We start from the raw sequence: 17,138 nt of genomic DNA on the forward strand, positions 1-17,138 counted from the left end.
TATATTGTTGTTTTCTGCAAAAAATACCTATAAACTACCATTTTCTCACCTGTCATGCCAAACAGCAGCAGCAATAGTCATAGACAAGTTTTTTATTATTGTCTCCTCTGTATGTGGGGAAAGGTTTAGGACCACTAATAAGTTATTTTTGTTTCTTCTTGGTTATGTGTTTCTTACTTTCTAATGTGTTTTTATTGTTCTGTTCTCAGATACAGGTGTCATATTACTCTCCTGGTCAGTATCCCAGCTCAGGCCAGCAGTACCGTGTGCCCCAACCCATGTCCCACCAGGTGTCTTATCCTGCCCAGCGCTCACAACCCATGCCTCAGCCCACACAGCAGTCAGGTCAGTACATTCTGTTATGCTATATGTATATATATATATATATATATATATATATATATATATCATATATGCCTGTATGTCTCCATTGATATACATATAGACCTGAAATAGTATATATATATATATATATATATATATATATATATATATGCATGCTATTTCAGGTCTATATGTATATCAATGGAGACATACAGACATATAGTTTCAGTATTTCCTATACATTTAAGTTTGTCCGCATACAGTGTTATCACTATAAAAATAATGAGATCTTTTTTTCTTTTCTTTTTTTTTTTTTTTTTAACTCATCCAGAACACACCCAAAATGGATTAAGTACAAGTCAGTACACAGGAACTTCTTTTCGCAGAACTGTATTATGTTCCCCTATGCAAAAATTGGCCAAGTTGTAGTCAGTTTCAAGTCTACCAGGTGAAAGGTACTTTCTTAAGCAACCTTGGTCCTGCATTGTTCTGCCAATTCAAATATGCTGCCAATTCAAATATGCTGAGACCAAAATAGACCTCATTCCTTTTTTTTTCATGGAAAAATACCTGACAGCTTTATCCTTCAACCACTTTCATTTGGGGTCTGTGAAGGTTGGGGTGTTTATACAGTAAGTGACAGATATTGTGGACAACCTTAGTGGACTCTGGCTCATAGCAAAGGTTTGCCAACTCTACATGGATCATGAACATTTCTGTCAGTGCAATGTTGCATCAGCCCAGGCCTGCAGCCTGTTTGAATTAAAGGTTCGTCATGGCGAAGATATCTAATAAAAGAAAGCATAAATATTGTGAGAACCACTTGAAGTGCAATAATTTGCTTCTTTTCTCCACCTTTTTTGAGTTGTAATTGTGGAAACGTGATGCTATCAAAGTGAGCAGTACTCCTACAAATAGTTATCCTCCCCCCAAAAAATACCAAATTGTTGTAGAGTCCTTCCTTTTGTCCAGTCTCGAAGCTGGACAGAATACCAATTGCACAATAATCTATAAACTGTTTTGGTGTGTGGTTTTTAACTTTTTTGTCTTGCTGTACAGTGATTTTTTTTTTTCTTCAGAGAACTGGCTCTTCTTTTATTATTTCACTGCCCATTCCTCACCTTTTTTTTGTCGTCCATTGTCATCAGGTCTCCAGACAATGATGCCCAGCCAGCAGCCCACCTACCAGGGCATAATGGGTGTGCAGCAGCCCCAAAACCCCGGTCTTCTCAATTCCCAGAGGGCAGGAATGGGGGGACAGATTCAAAGCATAATGGTTCAGTACCCACAGATGCAGTCTTATCAGGTATGGATGGACTTTATGGATGGAACTCATTTAGGAGACAAAGGTTTTTTTTTTTGTTTTTTTTAAATCATGTAAATACTTTATTTTCCAAAAAATCATTTGAAAATTGAAAATTGCACAATTTCAGATGATTGTTTTCTGGTGGCCTGAAAAACAGATCCCCACCAGCAGTTGTACACACTACTATTCTCACAAAGTTCAACAGCTCCATCTGGTGCCCACTGTCGATATAATTTTTTGACAAAGTCTGACAAAATTAAATATAATTATGTACAGGCTTACACAGTCACAGTCAGTTACAGTCCCCCACAGTCAAAAAAAGAAGCAAGATCAACAAAAACACACTACACACACTTTTTTCTTTTCCCTGTCAAGATTCAAAAAACTTGAAAACTTTGATCTTGAATCAAAGGGGGGTCACTTCTCTCTTATTGGGGTTGTGTTCACAGTAGGACAACAAGTTGACCGAAATGTAAATACTTTAAATTGGGAAAAGATATAATAATAATCTATACATTCTTTAATATTATTAGAAATAAAACTCAGCTAGTCAATTACCTCTATAGCTATGTGCCTTACTATACTAGATAATTTTGTTTGGCTTTTCTTTTACTAAAACGTGTCTCTACTCAGCCCCTTACCCAGGTGCCTGTGGCAAATGAAAATCAGCAGGTGGTGCAGCAGCAGTACCCGCAGCAGGTGATGGTACCAGTCAGCCAGTCTGTCCAGGGGCCCATGCCTGTCTACTACAGTGTTATCACACCCACACAGCAGAATAGCACAAGGTTAGTTTAAATATTTCATATTGTGAAATCATATGTGAAAAAGTTGGTGATTGTACTATTTCAACTTACATCAAGCCTTTTGTGGAAAATATGTTGTCTATTAATTATCAACATCAGGCCCTACGGGGATTAAAAAACAAGCAGCAGCCACATTAAAGTTTAGTGGAATTTTCTAATGATATAACTTTTGTAAACATCAGCAAGCAAACTATACTATAAAAAAGTTTACCTTCAGCAGTGTTATATAGAAATATGATGACAGAACTGGCTAAAAACATTGACACTTACCTTCTGGGTGTACATATATCAAATTTAGTTTATTCGATTTCATTGTAATCATCTTGTCTTTCCCGCAGCCCGTCGGTAGGTTACCTGCAGCCCCCCAGCAATGAGCAGTATCAAATCACACAATCGCCGTCCCCCTGCAACCCTCAACAGTTGCAGCAGCAATATTCAGGTGAGACACGCAGTAGTATAAAGCTGCTGTGCAGTAACCATTAGTAATAGTTTTTAACATTTTGAGTTTATTTTATTTTTTACTTTTAATTAAGGATGAACTATGTAATTATGGGAATTATTCTCTCAAAACAGACATCTGTAATATTTACACTATATAACGTGACATAATAATACATATACAATATATATGTAATTGAAAGTGTAGATCAACAGAAATAAATAATTGCATCGCTTCTCTGATCTTTTCTGAGTTTCATTTGTTAAGAACTGTTGAAGAACATGGTGATCAGACTGGGTAGACTGTATACAACAGTACTTACCTGAGTAGTCATACTTTATACCTTTTGAATATTACTGTTATAGTAGGAGTTACAACTTTCAGCTGTCATTACCAAAATTGGGTGAAGGGTATTCAGGGAAAAGTTCAGACAAAGGCACAGAGGGTTCATATGTTGAACGTGTAAATCGATGTCCTAAAAACGTAATGTTTAAAGAAGTCGGGGAAAACCTAACTTCACAAAGGCCTTGTGCTCTCATTTGACCTTAAGTAAATGTTCAGTGAATTATCAGAATGTTTGACGCTTTATCCTTTCAACCTCTGCTCTGTTTGTGCCCTTTATTCACGTGGATTTTTTTTTGTTGTTGTTAAAAGAACAATTTGATTGGTCAGTTTATCAGACCTGTTAGTCAGTTGTCCTAAAAAAGTAAGGCTTCCAGACTTTGTTTTGAAACTTTCCCCTGCCCTGAGACTTAATTTAACTATAGGCCTAAGCTTTTAAACTTGAATTTGTTGCCAGCAGCTTATTTTATTTTAGTTTCTATCTGAACATAGTTCATTTTCATATAATTTATGTGTAAACATAAACAATATGAAAATGAGCTAGGCATTTCTAATCTACTCCTTGTCTTTAGAGTATAAAGTCTCCTGCAAAAAAATATTATAACAATATGCTCTCCGTTATTCCTACGGTAGCATCATCATTTTCCTTGTAACTTGTCTGGTTGGTTAAACTTAAGCTTTCGCACTTTTCTGGTGGCACGTCAGTATTGTCCCATTTCAATAAAAAACGAATAATTGTTATAAATCTGATATCTACATGTGTGCCTCTCTCTCTCTCCATACTCATTCAGGAGTACCCCCTCCTGGACCTGGGGTGATGGTCATGCAGCTCAGCGTACCCAATGGCCCACAGCCTTCCCAGAACCCTCCCCTGGTCCAGTGGAACCCATGCAAGTACTACAGCATAGAGCAGAGACCCAGCAAGCCAGGAGAGCTCTACAAACCTGACAACACTCCACAGGTACACAAATGAAGATCAAGTAGTGGGTGTAATACTTTGTAAAAGAACCTTAAATCCAGACTGCAACCAACACATCCATCAGATCATGTATATATCAGTTAAACAGAGGATCACTAGAGTCATTTGTAAAATTGTTAAACTGTAAAAGGCTCTCTAAATTACTTTCTGCAAGTTTGAGAAAAGCAAATTAGAGCTTAAAACATTATCACTTCTGCAAAAACATCTCAGTATGTCTGAATATTCTATATTTTGGTTTCTTTTTTCTTCTTTGGGTTCAGGCCAGTACCCAGCTGACCAGTCCCCTGGCCTCCCCCACTCAGTCTCCTACCCCGTCTCCTTCCGGCAGCGTCAGCAGTGTCTGTCCAGGCCTCGGACCACTACCCCTAATTTCACAGTTTCCACGTCCAGGAGGACCAGCTCAAGGTATGATTGGAGAAAATTGAGGTCTTAAGAGGATTTAAGATTTTTCTCACCAACTTTATGTATCCATTAGGTCCAGTGATAACCAGTGATAGTCTTACCTGGCATTTTACAGTATACCAGTTGTAACTTACTGTACAATATGAATTTTTAAATGCCACTACAACATTGCATAACTAAATCACCACCTGTAAAACCAATGTAGGCATCTTATAATATTGTTTACCGCCAATAGTTGTTCCCCGTATTTCTAAAGGCCAAGTCAATCCTCTTGTCTGTGCCTGCCCTTCTTACTCATGACTATTACAACTTGTAACATTAATAATTGTAGGGATAGTAAAATAACTCAAGCCCACACCGCTGTGGTAGATTAAATAATAAAAAACAGGGATCAGAGATAAACAAAGTGACACAGAAGGACTTTGGGAACACTTCGGGTCACCATTACGCACGTGTTGCGCGTGTGGCATGCACGCAGACGCAACGGCTGAGTAGACAGTTGAACTGATTAAAATAGGAGCATATGAACTTTGAGTCTAGACATTGCGTTATGTGTGCTAACTTTTGTTTTAATCTCCTTAAAGTAATTTTGAAATTATGGCTAAAACAGGGATTTGTGTACCACAGTTTTACCTTAGTAACAGATTAGTGATGTGGCTGCATCCCTCCAGTCCCTCCAGCAAATAACTTAAGTATTTGTATCCTGGCCATTAGAAAAGATGATCAGAACAACAGAAATAAGAATCAGGTCGACGATAAACATTTATTTTTCCTTTATTTCACTAGTCAGTAAACACGTCTTACTTATCCAGCTGTGTGTTTTTAACCCCTGCTCAGGTTCATGCTCTTACACCCATTTCCACAGCCATGCACTAAACCTTGTCAGGTGGCTTTTGGCCCCAAGCCAGTTGACCGTCATATCACCGTACCACAACATGATCACATGACTGGAACCTGTTCAAACCTCCCCTACCCACACAAAACTTTAACTTGTCCCTGTCCTCTGACCTATATTTTTACACAGAGACAGAGTATCTTTGCTGACAAATAGACTCTGTATTTGGAATACATGATCACATACAAATAGGGTCTTGCATCAGGCTACGGCCCCTGCAGTGTCATCGTGACACAATTTATTTTTTTGTTCAGTTGTTTTTAAACTTTAAAATGAAAAAAAGAATCTAGTAGTAATATACAATAGGCTTGTTGACTCGCGTATCTCAAAACTGGGATGAAATGAAAACCTAAATGGAAAATATTTAATTCAATATGTCTCCTTTTTTTTAAAAGATATTCGCATAGTAGTTTTATATTGAGTCTTAGCTTAAGCTTTCTATTGTTTAGGTGATGGGCGCTACTCTCTGTTGGGTCAGCCACTCCAGTACAGCTTGTGTCCGCCTCCCCTCATGCACGGTCAGCCCTCCTACAGCTCCCATCAGGTCAGTAGTAGCAGGCCTTTGTTCTGAGTCCTTACTCTTAAACATATGTAATATAGACTGATGAGTGACATGCTACTGTTACAAAGATAGTTTGAGTATGTATAGCCTCTGTATTTCAGTTTACTTCTACCTTAAATATGGCCATCATTAACACCACACTATAGAAACTGAATATAATAAACCACCAGGTTGAGAGAGAGAGTTTTTTACTCCACCTCACATTTAAAATGTTTGTTCTACAATATAAAGGTGGGGTTGTCACAACCTCCACAAACTGTGGTGGAAACTTACTGAGGTTATGGTTAAATTTTGGAAGAACAAATGGCCTCGATAGGCTACTGTCCGGGCCTTTTTAATAATGGTTTAAAATCTGTTTTTGCTACATGCTGCTTAAAAAGTAGTAAGTGAACATTTGAAATTGAAGTTACAATACACAGTGATCTGTCCATAATGTTCATGTTCTTACTAGTGCACAGTATCTTGTAACTGTTGGTGTACGGCGTCCTCAGTGAGCTTATATCCCTATGTAGTGTGTTAAAATATTAATGCAATGCATAAACACACCTCATTCATCTGTGTTGTGTTTAGGGTCAAGGAGTAATGAAACACGGACCACGAGGGAAAAAACAGACACTCAAATCTGCATCAACAGATCTCGGCACTACTGATGTTGGTAAGTTAGACATGCATCATTATAGACCGGCAAAACATCTAGGTCACTTCAGATTTTCTGCAGGTATTGTTATAAACAAACGCATATGAAGTTGTACTTTCAAATAACTCCACTTGAGAGTTTTTGGTATCAAATGTCTTTGCGGATTCTGTGTATTCTAGTGGTACATGCTGTTCTCATCTGAGCAGTTTAGCACCACAAGGCTGGAAAATAGTGTTTCAAGTGTATGTGTGAAAAGTAGATACTAGAGGGCAGCAGCGCATATGGCTGGACTATATCAGCCTCAGTAAGCACAGATTGTTGAGTGCTTTTTATTGTTGGGATTTTCATAAACTCCTCTATCTGGAATGGATACCACTGTATCAACACCAAGTTGCTGTGAGTTACTGACGTGTGCATAGCACTGAATTAAAATCAAATGCAAATAAGGCAAATTGGATTTCTTCTGGAGTGTCCTACTGGTCTCGGGGCCATGTACTCATTTCTTCCCTTAAGCACTGCACATTATAAAAAGTCCTTTGCTGAAACAAATAAGCAAACTCACTAAGCATGTCTCTGACACAGATGCAGCTTGAGCAGTCCACCCTTTGACATCTCAAGTCTTTCTCTGACTCTCATTGCTTCTTCTTTGTCCAGTGGTGAGTCGAGTACTTGAGGTAACGGACCTGCCAGAGGGGATTTCACGTCCAGAGGCTGAAAAGCTCTTCAACCAGCTGTCGCTGTGCGGTGCCAAGATCCAGTGGCTGAAGGAGCCCCAGGGAGGCCGAGGAGGAGCAGGAGGCTGTGGCCCCTGTCCTGGTGCAGGGCCTTCTGGGCCAGGTTCCACCCCTGTGCCTGGGGCCAGCATCGGACCTGGAGGAGTGAAGGGTGACTGCAATGACCCAGCTCACCTCTACACAGTTGTGGCAGTGTTCCCCAACACCATGGCTGCCCAGAGTGCTTCCTTCAAACTTAACAACAGTGGGGCCAGCCTCTTCAAACTGAGGGCCGCCAAAAAGAACTATGACCTGCGTGTACTGGAGAGAGCCAGTTCTCAGTGAAAGACAAAGAGAGGGGGAGGAAAGACAGAAAGTGAAAGAGACAGAAAGAGAGACTTATGGTGGAGTGACGGAAAAGGAAGGAGGACTGAGGGGGACTGCTCTTAGTGTACCATTTAAATACAAAAAAAACTTGATGAGACAATAAATGATGTGTCAAATGTATAAAAGGGAAGAAGGTGTGAATCATGAGGTGGCTGGAATAATCTGATATGATTTTGTTGTTTGTTTTTATTCATTTTTGTTTTGTATTTATATAGCAGAAGAGCACACAAGACACGCAAGCATGTGTTTCACTGTTGCCGTGGAATGTGTGCTGCCATTATACAAAAATACATGCAACGCCACACACAGACACATACATACCAGGAGACACAAACGCAGGCAACAGGGTCACGTAGCACATAACAAAGACACACTGGACAGTCGACCTCAGTCAAACCTTTTCCTCCTCTCCCTTCTCCCCCTGCTCCTCCAACCCCTCTTCCTTTTCCTTCTTTTTCTGCCAAGGCTTTCTCTCCTTCCTCAGCTCTCCGTCACCCACTCGTCTCTTAATCTCACATATTTATAAATTTTCATACGCACAGTTGCGCACTCTCTCTGCTTTCCCCTGCCGCTCTCCTCTTTTCATGCCATGTCTCATTCTGCCTCCTATCTTTCTCTACTCCTCTCTCCCTCTCATGTACTCTCTTACTGCTCTCTCCTCTCTTGCTTTCTGTTTGCCTTACTGCTGTTGTGGGTTTCTGTATTGCGCTGTTTTTTTTTTTTGTTTGTTTGTTTTTTTTCTTCTGAGATTTTTTTTGTTTTTTCTTTTTTGTTTGTTTTTTGGGGTTCAATATATTTATATAAGTGATGTAAGGAATAAAAGAAATCTATATATTCAGTGATTTTTCTTTCTTTCCCCTGAGTGACAAAGTTTAGGCCTTCCTTTTTCCTTTATTCCTTCTCCTCCTGCCCACATTTGTTTCCTCCTTGCCTCCCTCTACCTCACTTCTTCTGTCCTCCCCTCGCTCCCACAACTGCCCCACATCGCCCCACTCCACCCCGACGCCCCATTGTGTTTGCGTTGTTTTGTTGACAGCTGTGCAGAAAGTATCAGAAGAAGTAGTTAAAGTGCACAATGATTGCATATGTCTACTGTAAATTTTATTTAATCTGTTATTTTTTGTTTGTTTTTAAAAATATAAAAGTCAAGAAAAAATCTATCAAAACATCTTCTGTGTCATGTGGTTCATTGTTTGGACTCAACTTGGTGTCTATAGTCATTTCAGTTGTCTGTGTGTATAGTAGTATTCTGTGTGCACATATTTAAAGTGTCAGGAACGTTGTATCTTTACCGTTTGTTATTTTGATTATGGTGATAGTGGACCAGATCTCCCAAAGGTGTTCAGTTGGCTTCATGTGCCATGTTGGGAAACCCCTGCATTCCTTGCTTTCTCCACTTCATAGGCAGGTAGTTTGTTTAATTTGTCACGTCTTTGTAAACACCGAACACAATTATGAATCTTTAGATTTTAGATGGAAACTTGTATCTCTTGGCAAGTACTGCTGCATGTGTGATAATTTGTACAAAGACTTTTGTGACTCCACGGTACAGTAGCACCACAAAAGCTATAAAACTGCCTCAAGTAATGCGTCTTGAGTTGCATTTTGTGACAATTGAAATGGCAGTACAGCTACGAAATGGATGTTTTGATGAAATTGCTTTGTCAGCATTAGCTTATTGGCAACTAACGAATTGTGTGTGTAAGATAATATTTTAACATTAGTTTTTACTGAGTGAAGAGCTAGCAGTGTGTCCGTTTTGTTTGTTTTTTTTTGTTTGTTTTTTTTTTTAAAACCACTTGACTTTTAATGGGCTCAGCTGTCCCACACAGTCAAATGCCTGGTCAGGGCTGGGCTGGGTTGGCCTGCTGGCATTACTAATCTCAATCTCCCACCTGTTGGAGCCTCATTTGGAAACTTGAGCATGTAAAGAGTCAAACAGGACTTGGTGAAAATGCTGCAAAGAGTTTGAGGAAGATTTAAACTGCAGTGTCCCCTCCTGACGGCGCTTCGTGTGTGAGAACCACGTCGAAGTGAGAAGTTTCACGGTCAGTTGATATATATGCTAGTGTGTGTGCTTCCAGAATAATGATCCTGACCCTCTTTTAGTCGTTTTAACCTCTTACTAATACTTAAACTAATACAAAAATTGGACGTTTGTTAATATTTGTTTTTCTTTGTGTTCTCAATGTGTATGTTAACATCTAGAGAAACTTGAGAAAGATGATAGGAGTATAAGGTTAGTGGTTGCTCAGTGATCGTAACTGAAGGCCGTTCAGAAAGGCTACACTTTATTAATAGACAGCTAAAGGGAATTTAAAAGACACATCACGGGAATCCGTTTTCCACCAGCAGAAGTGATGACGGTGTGTTTTCTGTTTACAGTGACATCTGCTGGTCCAGTCTCTCAAGAGAAACCATGGCTCATTATGACTCGTGAGTTCAGCAATGGAATATTTAAACCTCATTTTAATTTAAAAAGTTTCACTTTGTGCACATATACATATGTATTTGTGTGTGTCACTGACGTGTCCACACACACACACTCAAGTAGTGATGTGCTGTCGGCACAATTTATCTTTTACATTCAAATATTTGTGTCTCAAAGCGTCATTTGCTGTTCAATGATGACAGGTTGGATGACAAGGACTCTGTGGATATTCATGACAACCCACCTCTGCCTGATAATGTGATGAAAGAGGAGGACAACACGGTGAGACATCTAACATCTTATACTTGACACATACATCAAAGAACTGCTTTCAAGTCAGAAAAACCCAAACATCGATTTATTCACACAGCTTCTATTTTTTGCATATTTGTGTTTTCTACAAATCGCTGGTTGTTTACACACATAGTGTACATTGATTAATAAATGAATCATTTAAAGGTTTTACTTACTTACTTAAATGCAGCATATTCTCTTTCCACTGTCACATTTAGCCATGAACATAGTTAACTTGTATCCATCAAGCTTTGTTTTATATAATTAGTATTTTAATGTGTGGTACGGTCATTTCATCATTCATAAAGATGTTCATTCGTAATTTTACTTATAAATTATTACCTTAGTGAGTTTGAGAAAGTCAGCTGTATCAGACTCTGATGCATTAAGGTAGGTATGTTCAGGAATCTTGGCAGCTAAATTGAGTTTCACGGTGATGGCTCTGTAATGTGTGAACTATCCCTGGCATTATCAGTTACAGTGTAAATCCCCAGCCTGAATCCTGCCAGTGATGGAGAGCTGGAGCCAGTGTAGTCTGTCAGGCATCCCGCTGAGTGTGCTGAATATGAATAATACCATCATGGTTAATCCAGAGTTTGGTTTTACCAACTTTGTGTGAACAGACATATGGGTCAGATCGCAGACTGGTTGGGTTGTAATAGGACAGTTCTCATATTGATTCTGCAGGATCCTGGAACTAGTTGGGTTCAATGACAAAACAGGATGTTGGTGCTGTTCAAGATTGAATAGTTTTGGAGAATCTAATCATTTTATTTGAACTCTGCCTGATTGAAAACATACAGACGCACAGAAACAAGTTCCAAGTGTATCTTGTGAGATACGAAACTGTTAAACTCATTCTCTGCTGCATCCAGTTTAGTTGCTGTTATTATACATAAACCATTATTATTATTATTCTGCTTTTTCCTCTTCACCCATATCTAGGTTTATTTCATTTATGATGAAGAGGTAGAAGTGGAAGAGAAAGAGGAGCCGGCTCCTTTACAACCCATTAAACCAGTCAACGACAGACCTCACAAGTTCAAGGACCACTACTGCAAGGAACCAAAGTTTTGTGACGTCTGTGCGCGCATGATCGTTTGTGAGTTCCTTTTGCCTTTTTTTTGCTCACAGCGTGACAGTGGTCTTTGAAAAATGGTTTCCTCGTGTACTTGTGCTTCATTCTGGTGTCTTTTCAGTGAACAACAAGTTCTCACTGCGATGTAAGAACTGCAAAACATGCATCCACCACCAGTGTCAGTCCTACGTGGAGTTCCAGAGGTGTTTTGGCAAAATTGTGAGCGTCATGTTTCACAGCAGTTTGCTCTTAAATCTAAATTAAATTACAGATAATACTTGTTTTCCTAATATAACTTCATCTTCCCTTTCAGCCTCCAGGATTTAGACGAGCCTACAGTTCTCCTCTGTACAGCAGTCAGCAGAACGCCACAGTGTCCCAGCTGCTGCCTTTTTGTGAGTACCACCATTGCAATGTGAAAGAAAAAAGAAGTGAACCATTAAGAATTACTGACTGGTCAAATCTTCATCTAAGTTGCATCTATGAACAAACGCTAGTTTAACCAATAACATATAAATCACTGTATTCTCCATATTCAACGTGTCATTGAAGTGTTCAGAGCGCAGGATGGAAAAAGTATGTGAACAGTTAAAAACAAAGTTAGCTCGAATCAGGAGTTAGCAAAGTTGCAGCCCAATTAATGAAACAAGATTGGAGGTGTGGGTTAGAGCTATTTTGATTTATACATAACGCTTTTTTAAGGTTGCTGTTCACAAGACACATCTGCTGACGCATCTGTCTTGCCGACAGCTTTCAAGAGACCACAGTTAGACAATCTGTAGTAGTGTAATGTGACTGTGAAGATTCTCAGTCATCCAAATCAAAGTCATCCCAAAATTGCTGTTCAGTGGTCCAGTTACCACAGAACATGCAACAAAAATCACAGCATACCAACATGCGAAATGAAGCATGATTTCAGCAGTGAAGTACTGTATAATGGAGGACACATCTTTATATGGGACTTCTTTGGGCAGGACAGCTTGCCATCGTCCAGAGGCAAATTAATTCCTAAATCTGTCCGTGTATCTTAAAGCTGCGCCTGCAGGACACTGAGGAGAACAATAAAGAGACCTGACCAGACCTTGATCCGACCTCAAAATCCAAAAAAGAAAACTGTGTTCACCTCAGTTATGCTAAAGCGTTGTTGATGTTTGATTGACAGCACAGTCCAACCGCACTGACCCTGTGTTCGAGACACTGCGGACCGGGGTGATCATGGCCAACAAGGAGCGTAAAAAAGGGTCTGAGGACAAGAAGAACGTGAGTATGAATGATCTAACGTGACTTATTTGAAGCTGTCGTACAGCACAACGCCGTAACGTCATGTGCTGTTTAAAAGCAGCGACGGTTTCTGCAGTGCCTTCTGTTTGTTTTGATGTTGAATATGGTCACATTGCTATTGTGGCTCCTAAACTGTGCAGATGATGATGATGATGGAGGAAGATGAGTCTCAGCTCAAAGAGGAGGATGGAGATGGCGGAGGTGGGTACACGTGGAGCAGGGTGTCAGCAATAGAAGAGTAGAGATATAGTACATGTCACCTTTCCTAGAGCTCACACCATTCATTTAATTTTTTTTTTTTGCTTTTCTCCCTTTTCGTTCCACTGTGCACCAGCAAACACAGAAGGAGACAAAGCTCCTGCTGATGACAAGGTCAGAAAGAGTGAAAATGATAATGACGACTCTGAACAACGTAAAGCACTAAGTCAAATGTAGATTAAATCCCAACAGCGATGATATTGAGTGAGTGTTGTGCTATGAACGTTCGTGTTTCACAGAGTAAAAAACTTCAACCTGGGAAGATCGGTGTGTTCAGTCAGTCTCACTACTATCTGGCTCTCTATCGCTTCAAGGCCATAGAGAAAGACGACCTGGACGTGCAGTAAGTACCTCTCCACACCTTGCCTGGTTTCATCTCGTTCTTTTTAAGTGTCATACTCGTACCCAGTGCATCATTATCTAGTGAAATATATAAATCTGTCCATGATGACTTACACAGTGTCCTGTCTATCCCTAAGTGCTGGAGACCGCATCACGGTGATCGATGACTCCAATGAGGAATGGTGGAGGGTGAGTCCTGGAGTTGTTTTCTTGAATAACTGATGCAAGGTTTGTTAGTGTGTCAGGGCTCAAACAGTTATGAGGTTTGACAGACGACAGCCAGATGGCTGGAGGAGCAATTAATTCGATTTTGGTCATTATCTGGGACTTGTGCCATTAAGTGACTCTCCTTTCTGAGCCAAAACACTTACAATGATTTTATGTGACAGAAACAAAGTCCAACCGCTGTAATTTGTATGTTGGCTGCTTAAGGGCAATGTTTTCAGTATTTATGTAGTTTTTAGGCCAACCTCTAGTCAAAGAAATAATAACCAAATGTAATACAATGAGACAAAATGCTGCAACAACGTGGAGAACTGCTGTTTAGCTTGACACACTTTTTATTCTGCTTTTCACTCATCATGGTTTAATCATCTAAATAGGATTTCCTTCAGAGGACTATCACTCTCTAACTTAAATGTCCATCCATCCATCATCCTAACTTCTTATCCTCTCTAGGATTACAGGGGTGCTCGATCCTATCAAACTCACATTCGCACCTATGGGAAATTATATCATCATCTACATGAATCCCGTGTTGAATTTGTGCTATTGTGTTGCCTCACAAAATTTATTTTAAATTACTGTAATAAAAATTTAGCTGAGGATGCACTAGTCTACATCTTGTGACCCAGTGCTGATAATATTTCAGCACAAGTTTCTAAAACTGTCTCTGTCTCTTCATGATCCATCTATTTCTGCCAGTGACTTAGGTTTCAAAGCTACGCTGGACAATATGTTCATGGTTAGGCATTTGTTCCAACAGGGGAAGATTGGAGAGAGAACAGGGTTCATACCTGCCAACTACATCATCCGAGTGCGAGCAGGAGAAAGGGTCTACAAGGTGACACGCTCCTTTGTCGGCAACAGAGAGATGGGCCAAATCACTCTGAAGAAAGACCAGGTTAACACACGTGTACACATGATATACTGTACACACAGACATGTGTCATGTTAATATGGAGACAAATGAGCCATTAGTGAAGTTTAACCCAGCTGTTTAAACACAACACTGTAAATGAAGCTAAACTGTGGTCGTGGTAAATTCTTGTTCCTTTGTGAAGACGTGAAAACGTTTTAGTGTTGAGCCTTGAGCTCACAGCTTTAACAAATCTTTCAGAGTGAACATGTGAAAGATATTCATAGCGAAATCCTCAACTTTACACATTTAGCTCTTTCTCTCTCAGTAGTTTTATTATTGGTAAACCACCATAATACAGACCCTATATCACATGTACACAATAAGAGGAACACCTACAGTACTGTACACTTACGACAGAAGATGTGAAGACGTAGAGAAATGCATCAGTCTGAGTTTCCTGTGCGTGTCCTCAGATTGTGGTGAAGAAGGGTGAGGAGGTGAACGGCTACCTGAAAGTCAGCACGGGACGCAAGATTGGTTTCTTCCCTGCCAACCTTCTGCAGGAGATCTGAGGAGGCTCAGCAAATGCCTTGTCAATCCTCTGGTCAGTTTCCATGTCAGTTTCATCACCTGCTGTGGTTTACGCTCTGGTTGTAATGCAACAATACTGTAACACTTACGTACTTGAAGTTTTATATCAGCACATGAAATTTCACACATGCCATGCAAAGCACAATATATTGCAACATGTGTGATTAGTGTGTAGTTAGTATGTATTATTTAGCACACTGTGTAGCTCTGATGTGTTTATTTTAATATACAGATTTTAGAAAGTTTAGAAGTTTGTAAGTTTCTTTTTCTTAACGGTATAATAACTTTGTTGATCTGCAGTATCAACTGTATAATGAGAATGTACTTGTGATTATAAATAAAAAGCAAATTTGGGAAAATTATATCCCTAAAAACTTGACACAACACAGCAGAAACGTGTTTTAATTTTGTGATAGAGCATGAAATGTGAGAAATCTGAGGACAAATGCAATATTATAGTTGTTGCCTACAGCAACAGCATTAATATTACAGCACTAGTTGGCACTCTGCTGTAAAGGTAAAATAAGAGTTAAAGCTGAATATATGAAATGCCCTTCTTCTTCAACTTTCTTTCTTAGATGAACACTGTTTGAGCGTGCTTCATTATTCAGTGTGTGTGTGTGAGAGAGAGAGAGAGAGATGAAGCAGTGTCAAAGAAAAAGTGGGCGAATCTGTGAAAAGGTGCATAATTTCATTATTGGTGTCGTTCATAGCAAAGGTAAGAATGCATTCGCTTCCTCGCGTGTCGGGGAGTGAATGACAGATTCAAATGAGACGGAGGCATTTCACGAACTTCAAAAGGATGCTGAGCTATTTTCTGTAGCTACCCAGAGTGCAGTGTGTTTAGCTAGTGGAAATACTGCAGGGACAGTTTGCTCTGTAAAGGGAGAGCTCAGTGTTGAAGAATGCAAGGAAGGAATGGCATCTAAAGGTCTCGGACAGGCAGATTCCAGTGGCGACTACCGGCCTGAGTAACACCTAGACAGACAGATTTACTTTGGCTGCATTTTCCATGGATCCTTTTACTTTACATGTCGTCCTCTTATTGCTGTTAATGAAGAATCTGTCCTTTTAGTCTTTTGCTGTTTGTTTAACTAGAATAGGTAGATTTTCATTCATTACTCTTCTGTTTGTGTTTACCTATTTTCTCTCTGACCCCAAACGCACACACATACACACACACACATTCATACACAAGGGCCACGTTCAAACGTGGATAATGAGTTGCCTGGTCACACCTCCCTCCTCCTCTGTTGTCTGTCAGTTGAAAGGAGCAAAGTGGCCCAAGCAGGTATCGTTGCCAGGCTTCAGCAGTCCTCTTGATTGGACAACAGACCACCCCTTCAGACACGGGTCACTTCCTCCCGGGAAACAGCCTCTGCTTCATGCTGCTCTCGACCGAGGGACCGCATGGAAGATATCACAGCTGCCATGTTGTCATCCGTGACCCACTCACCCTGCCACTCCAGACAGGCAGGATGGAGGAGGGATGCCAAAATGTTTGTGGACTTGTGTGGGTGGATGAGTTTTTATATACGTGTGTGTGTGTGTGTTTTTGTCAACACACTGCAACTCCCTAGTGACTTAGCTAATTCAAATGAGTGGATGATCAATGAATGGGATTTGGTCAAATGCTCCAGAACAAACGGTAACATAATATTTTCCCCCTCTGAAATGTTCGGAGCATTTTAAAGGAGACGTCACCTGTAAGTCGCTTTGGATAAAAGTGCAAAGTGTAAAGAAAGTTCATGTCAATAAAACACAATACAAGACAAAAACAAAACAATATAATACAAGAATTTATACTTCATACTTAATATAAAATGTACTTTGGCAGAATTAAAATGCAACACCAACTTTACCCATGAGAGGTCCCTATTGCACTGGATACAGAGCGAAGGACGTGATTACTCTCAATGAACCATCTTCACACACCACAGGGAGGTGGTGTGTGGTGTGAATAACAGCTGTGAAGCTGATCTGCACACCAGAC

The 17,138-nt window shown here is 39.9% G+C and overlaps 2 protein-coding genes across 6 annotated transcripts in view; both read left to right on the forward strand.

Annotated features, from left to right (window-relative positions):
- LOC113154219 (R3H domain-containing protein 2) overlaps positions 1-8,957 on the forward strand; it is a 45,982-nt gene extending 37,025 nt beyond the window's left edge. For all 5 annotated transcript variants that reach the window (XM_026348281.1, XM_026348284.1, XM_026348283.1 and 2 more), the window contains 9 exons: positions 210-345; positions 1,473-1,630; positions 2,264-2,415; positions 2,772-2,872; positions 4,006-4,175; positions 4,454-4,598; positions 5,940-6,034; positions 6,623-6,707; positions 7,344-8,957. In XM_026348281.1, coding sequence (XP_026204066.1) covers positions 210-345; positions 1,473-1,630; positions 2,264-2,415; positions 2,772-2,872; positions 4,006-4,175; positions 4,454-4,598; positions 5,940-6,034; positions 6,623-6,707; positions 7,344-7,747 — 1,446 coding nt within the window. In that variant the 3' untranslated portion in view covers positions 7,748-8,957. The remainder of the gene's footprint in view (positions 1-209; positions 346-1,472; positions 1,631-2,263; positions 2,416-2,771; positions 2,873-4,005; positions 4,176-4,453; positions 4,599-5,939; positions 6,035-6,622; positions 6,708-7,343) is intronic.
- A 798-nt stretch (positions 8,958-9,755) lies between these two features.
- Positions 9,756-15,484, forward strand: LOC113154757 (SH3 and cysteine-rich domain-containing protein 3). The gene is made up of 13 exons (XM_026349119.1): positions 9,756-9,837; positions 10,175-10,225; positions 10,424-10,502; positions 11,460-11,616; positions 11,714-11,811; positions 11,906-11,987; positions 12,755-12,852; positions 13,014-13,074; positions 13,208-13,245; positions 13,371-13,474; positions 13,611-13,662; positions 14,459-14,596; positions 15,028-15,484. Exons 2-13 carry the CDS (start codon positions 10,209-10,211, stop codon positions 15,124-15,126), a joined length of 1,023 nt encoding a protein of 340 aa, XP_026204904.1. The 5' UTR covers positions 9,756-9,837; positions 10,175-10,208; the 3' UTR covers positions 15,127-15,484.
- The last annotated feature ends 1,654 nt before the right edge of the window (positions 15,485-17,138 follow it).

This window comes from Anabas testudineus, chromosome 5, assembly GCF_900324465.2.
Source record: "Anabas testudineus chromosome 5, fAnaTes1.2, whole genome shotgun sequence".
In the NCBI taxonomy this organism is placed as follows: Eukaryota; Metazoa; Chordata; class Actinopteri; order Anabantiformes; family Anabantidae; genus Anabas; species Anabas testudineus.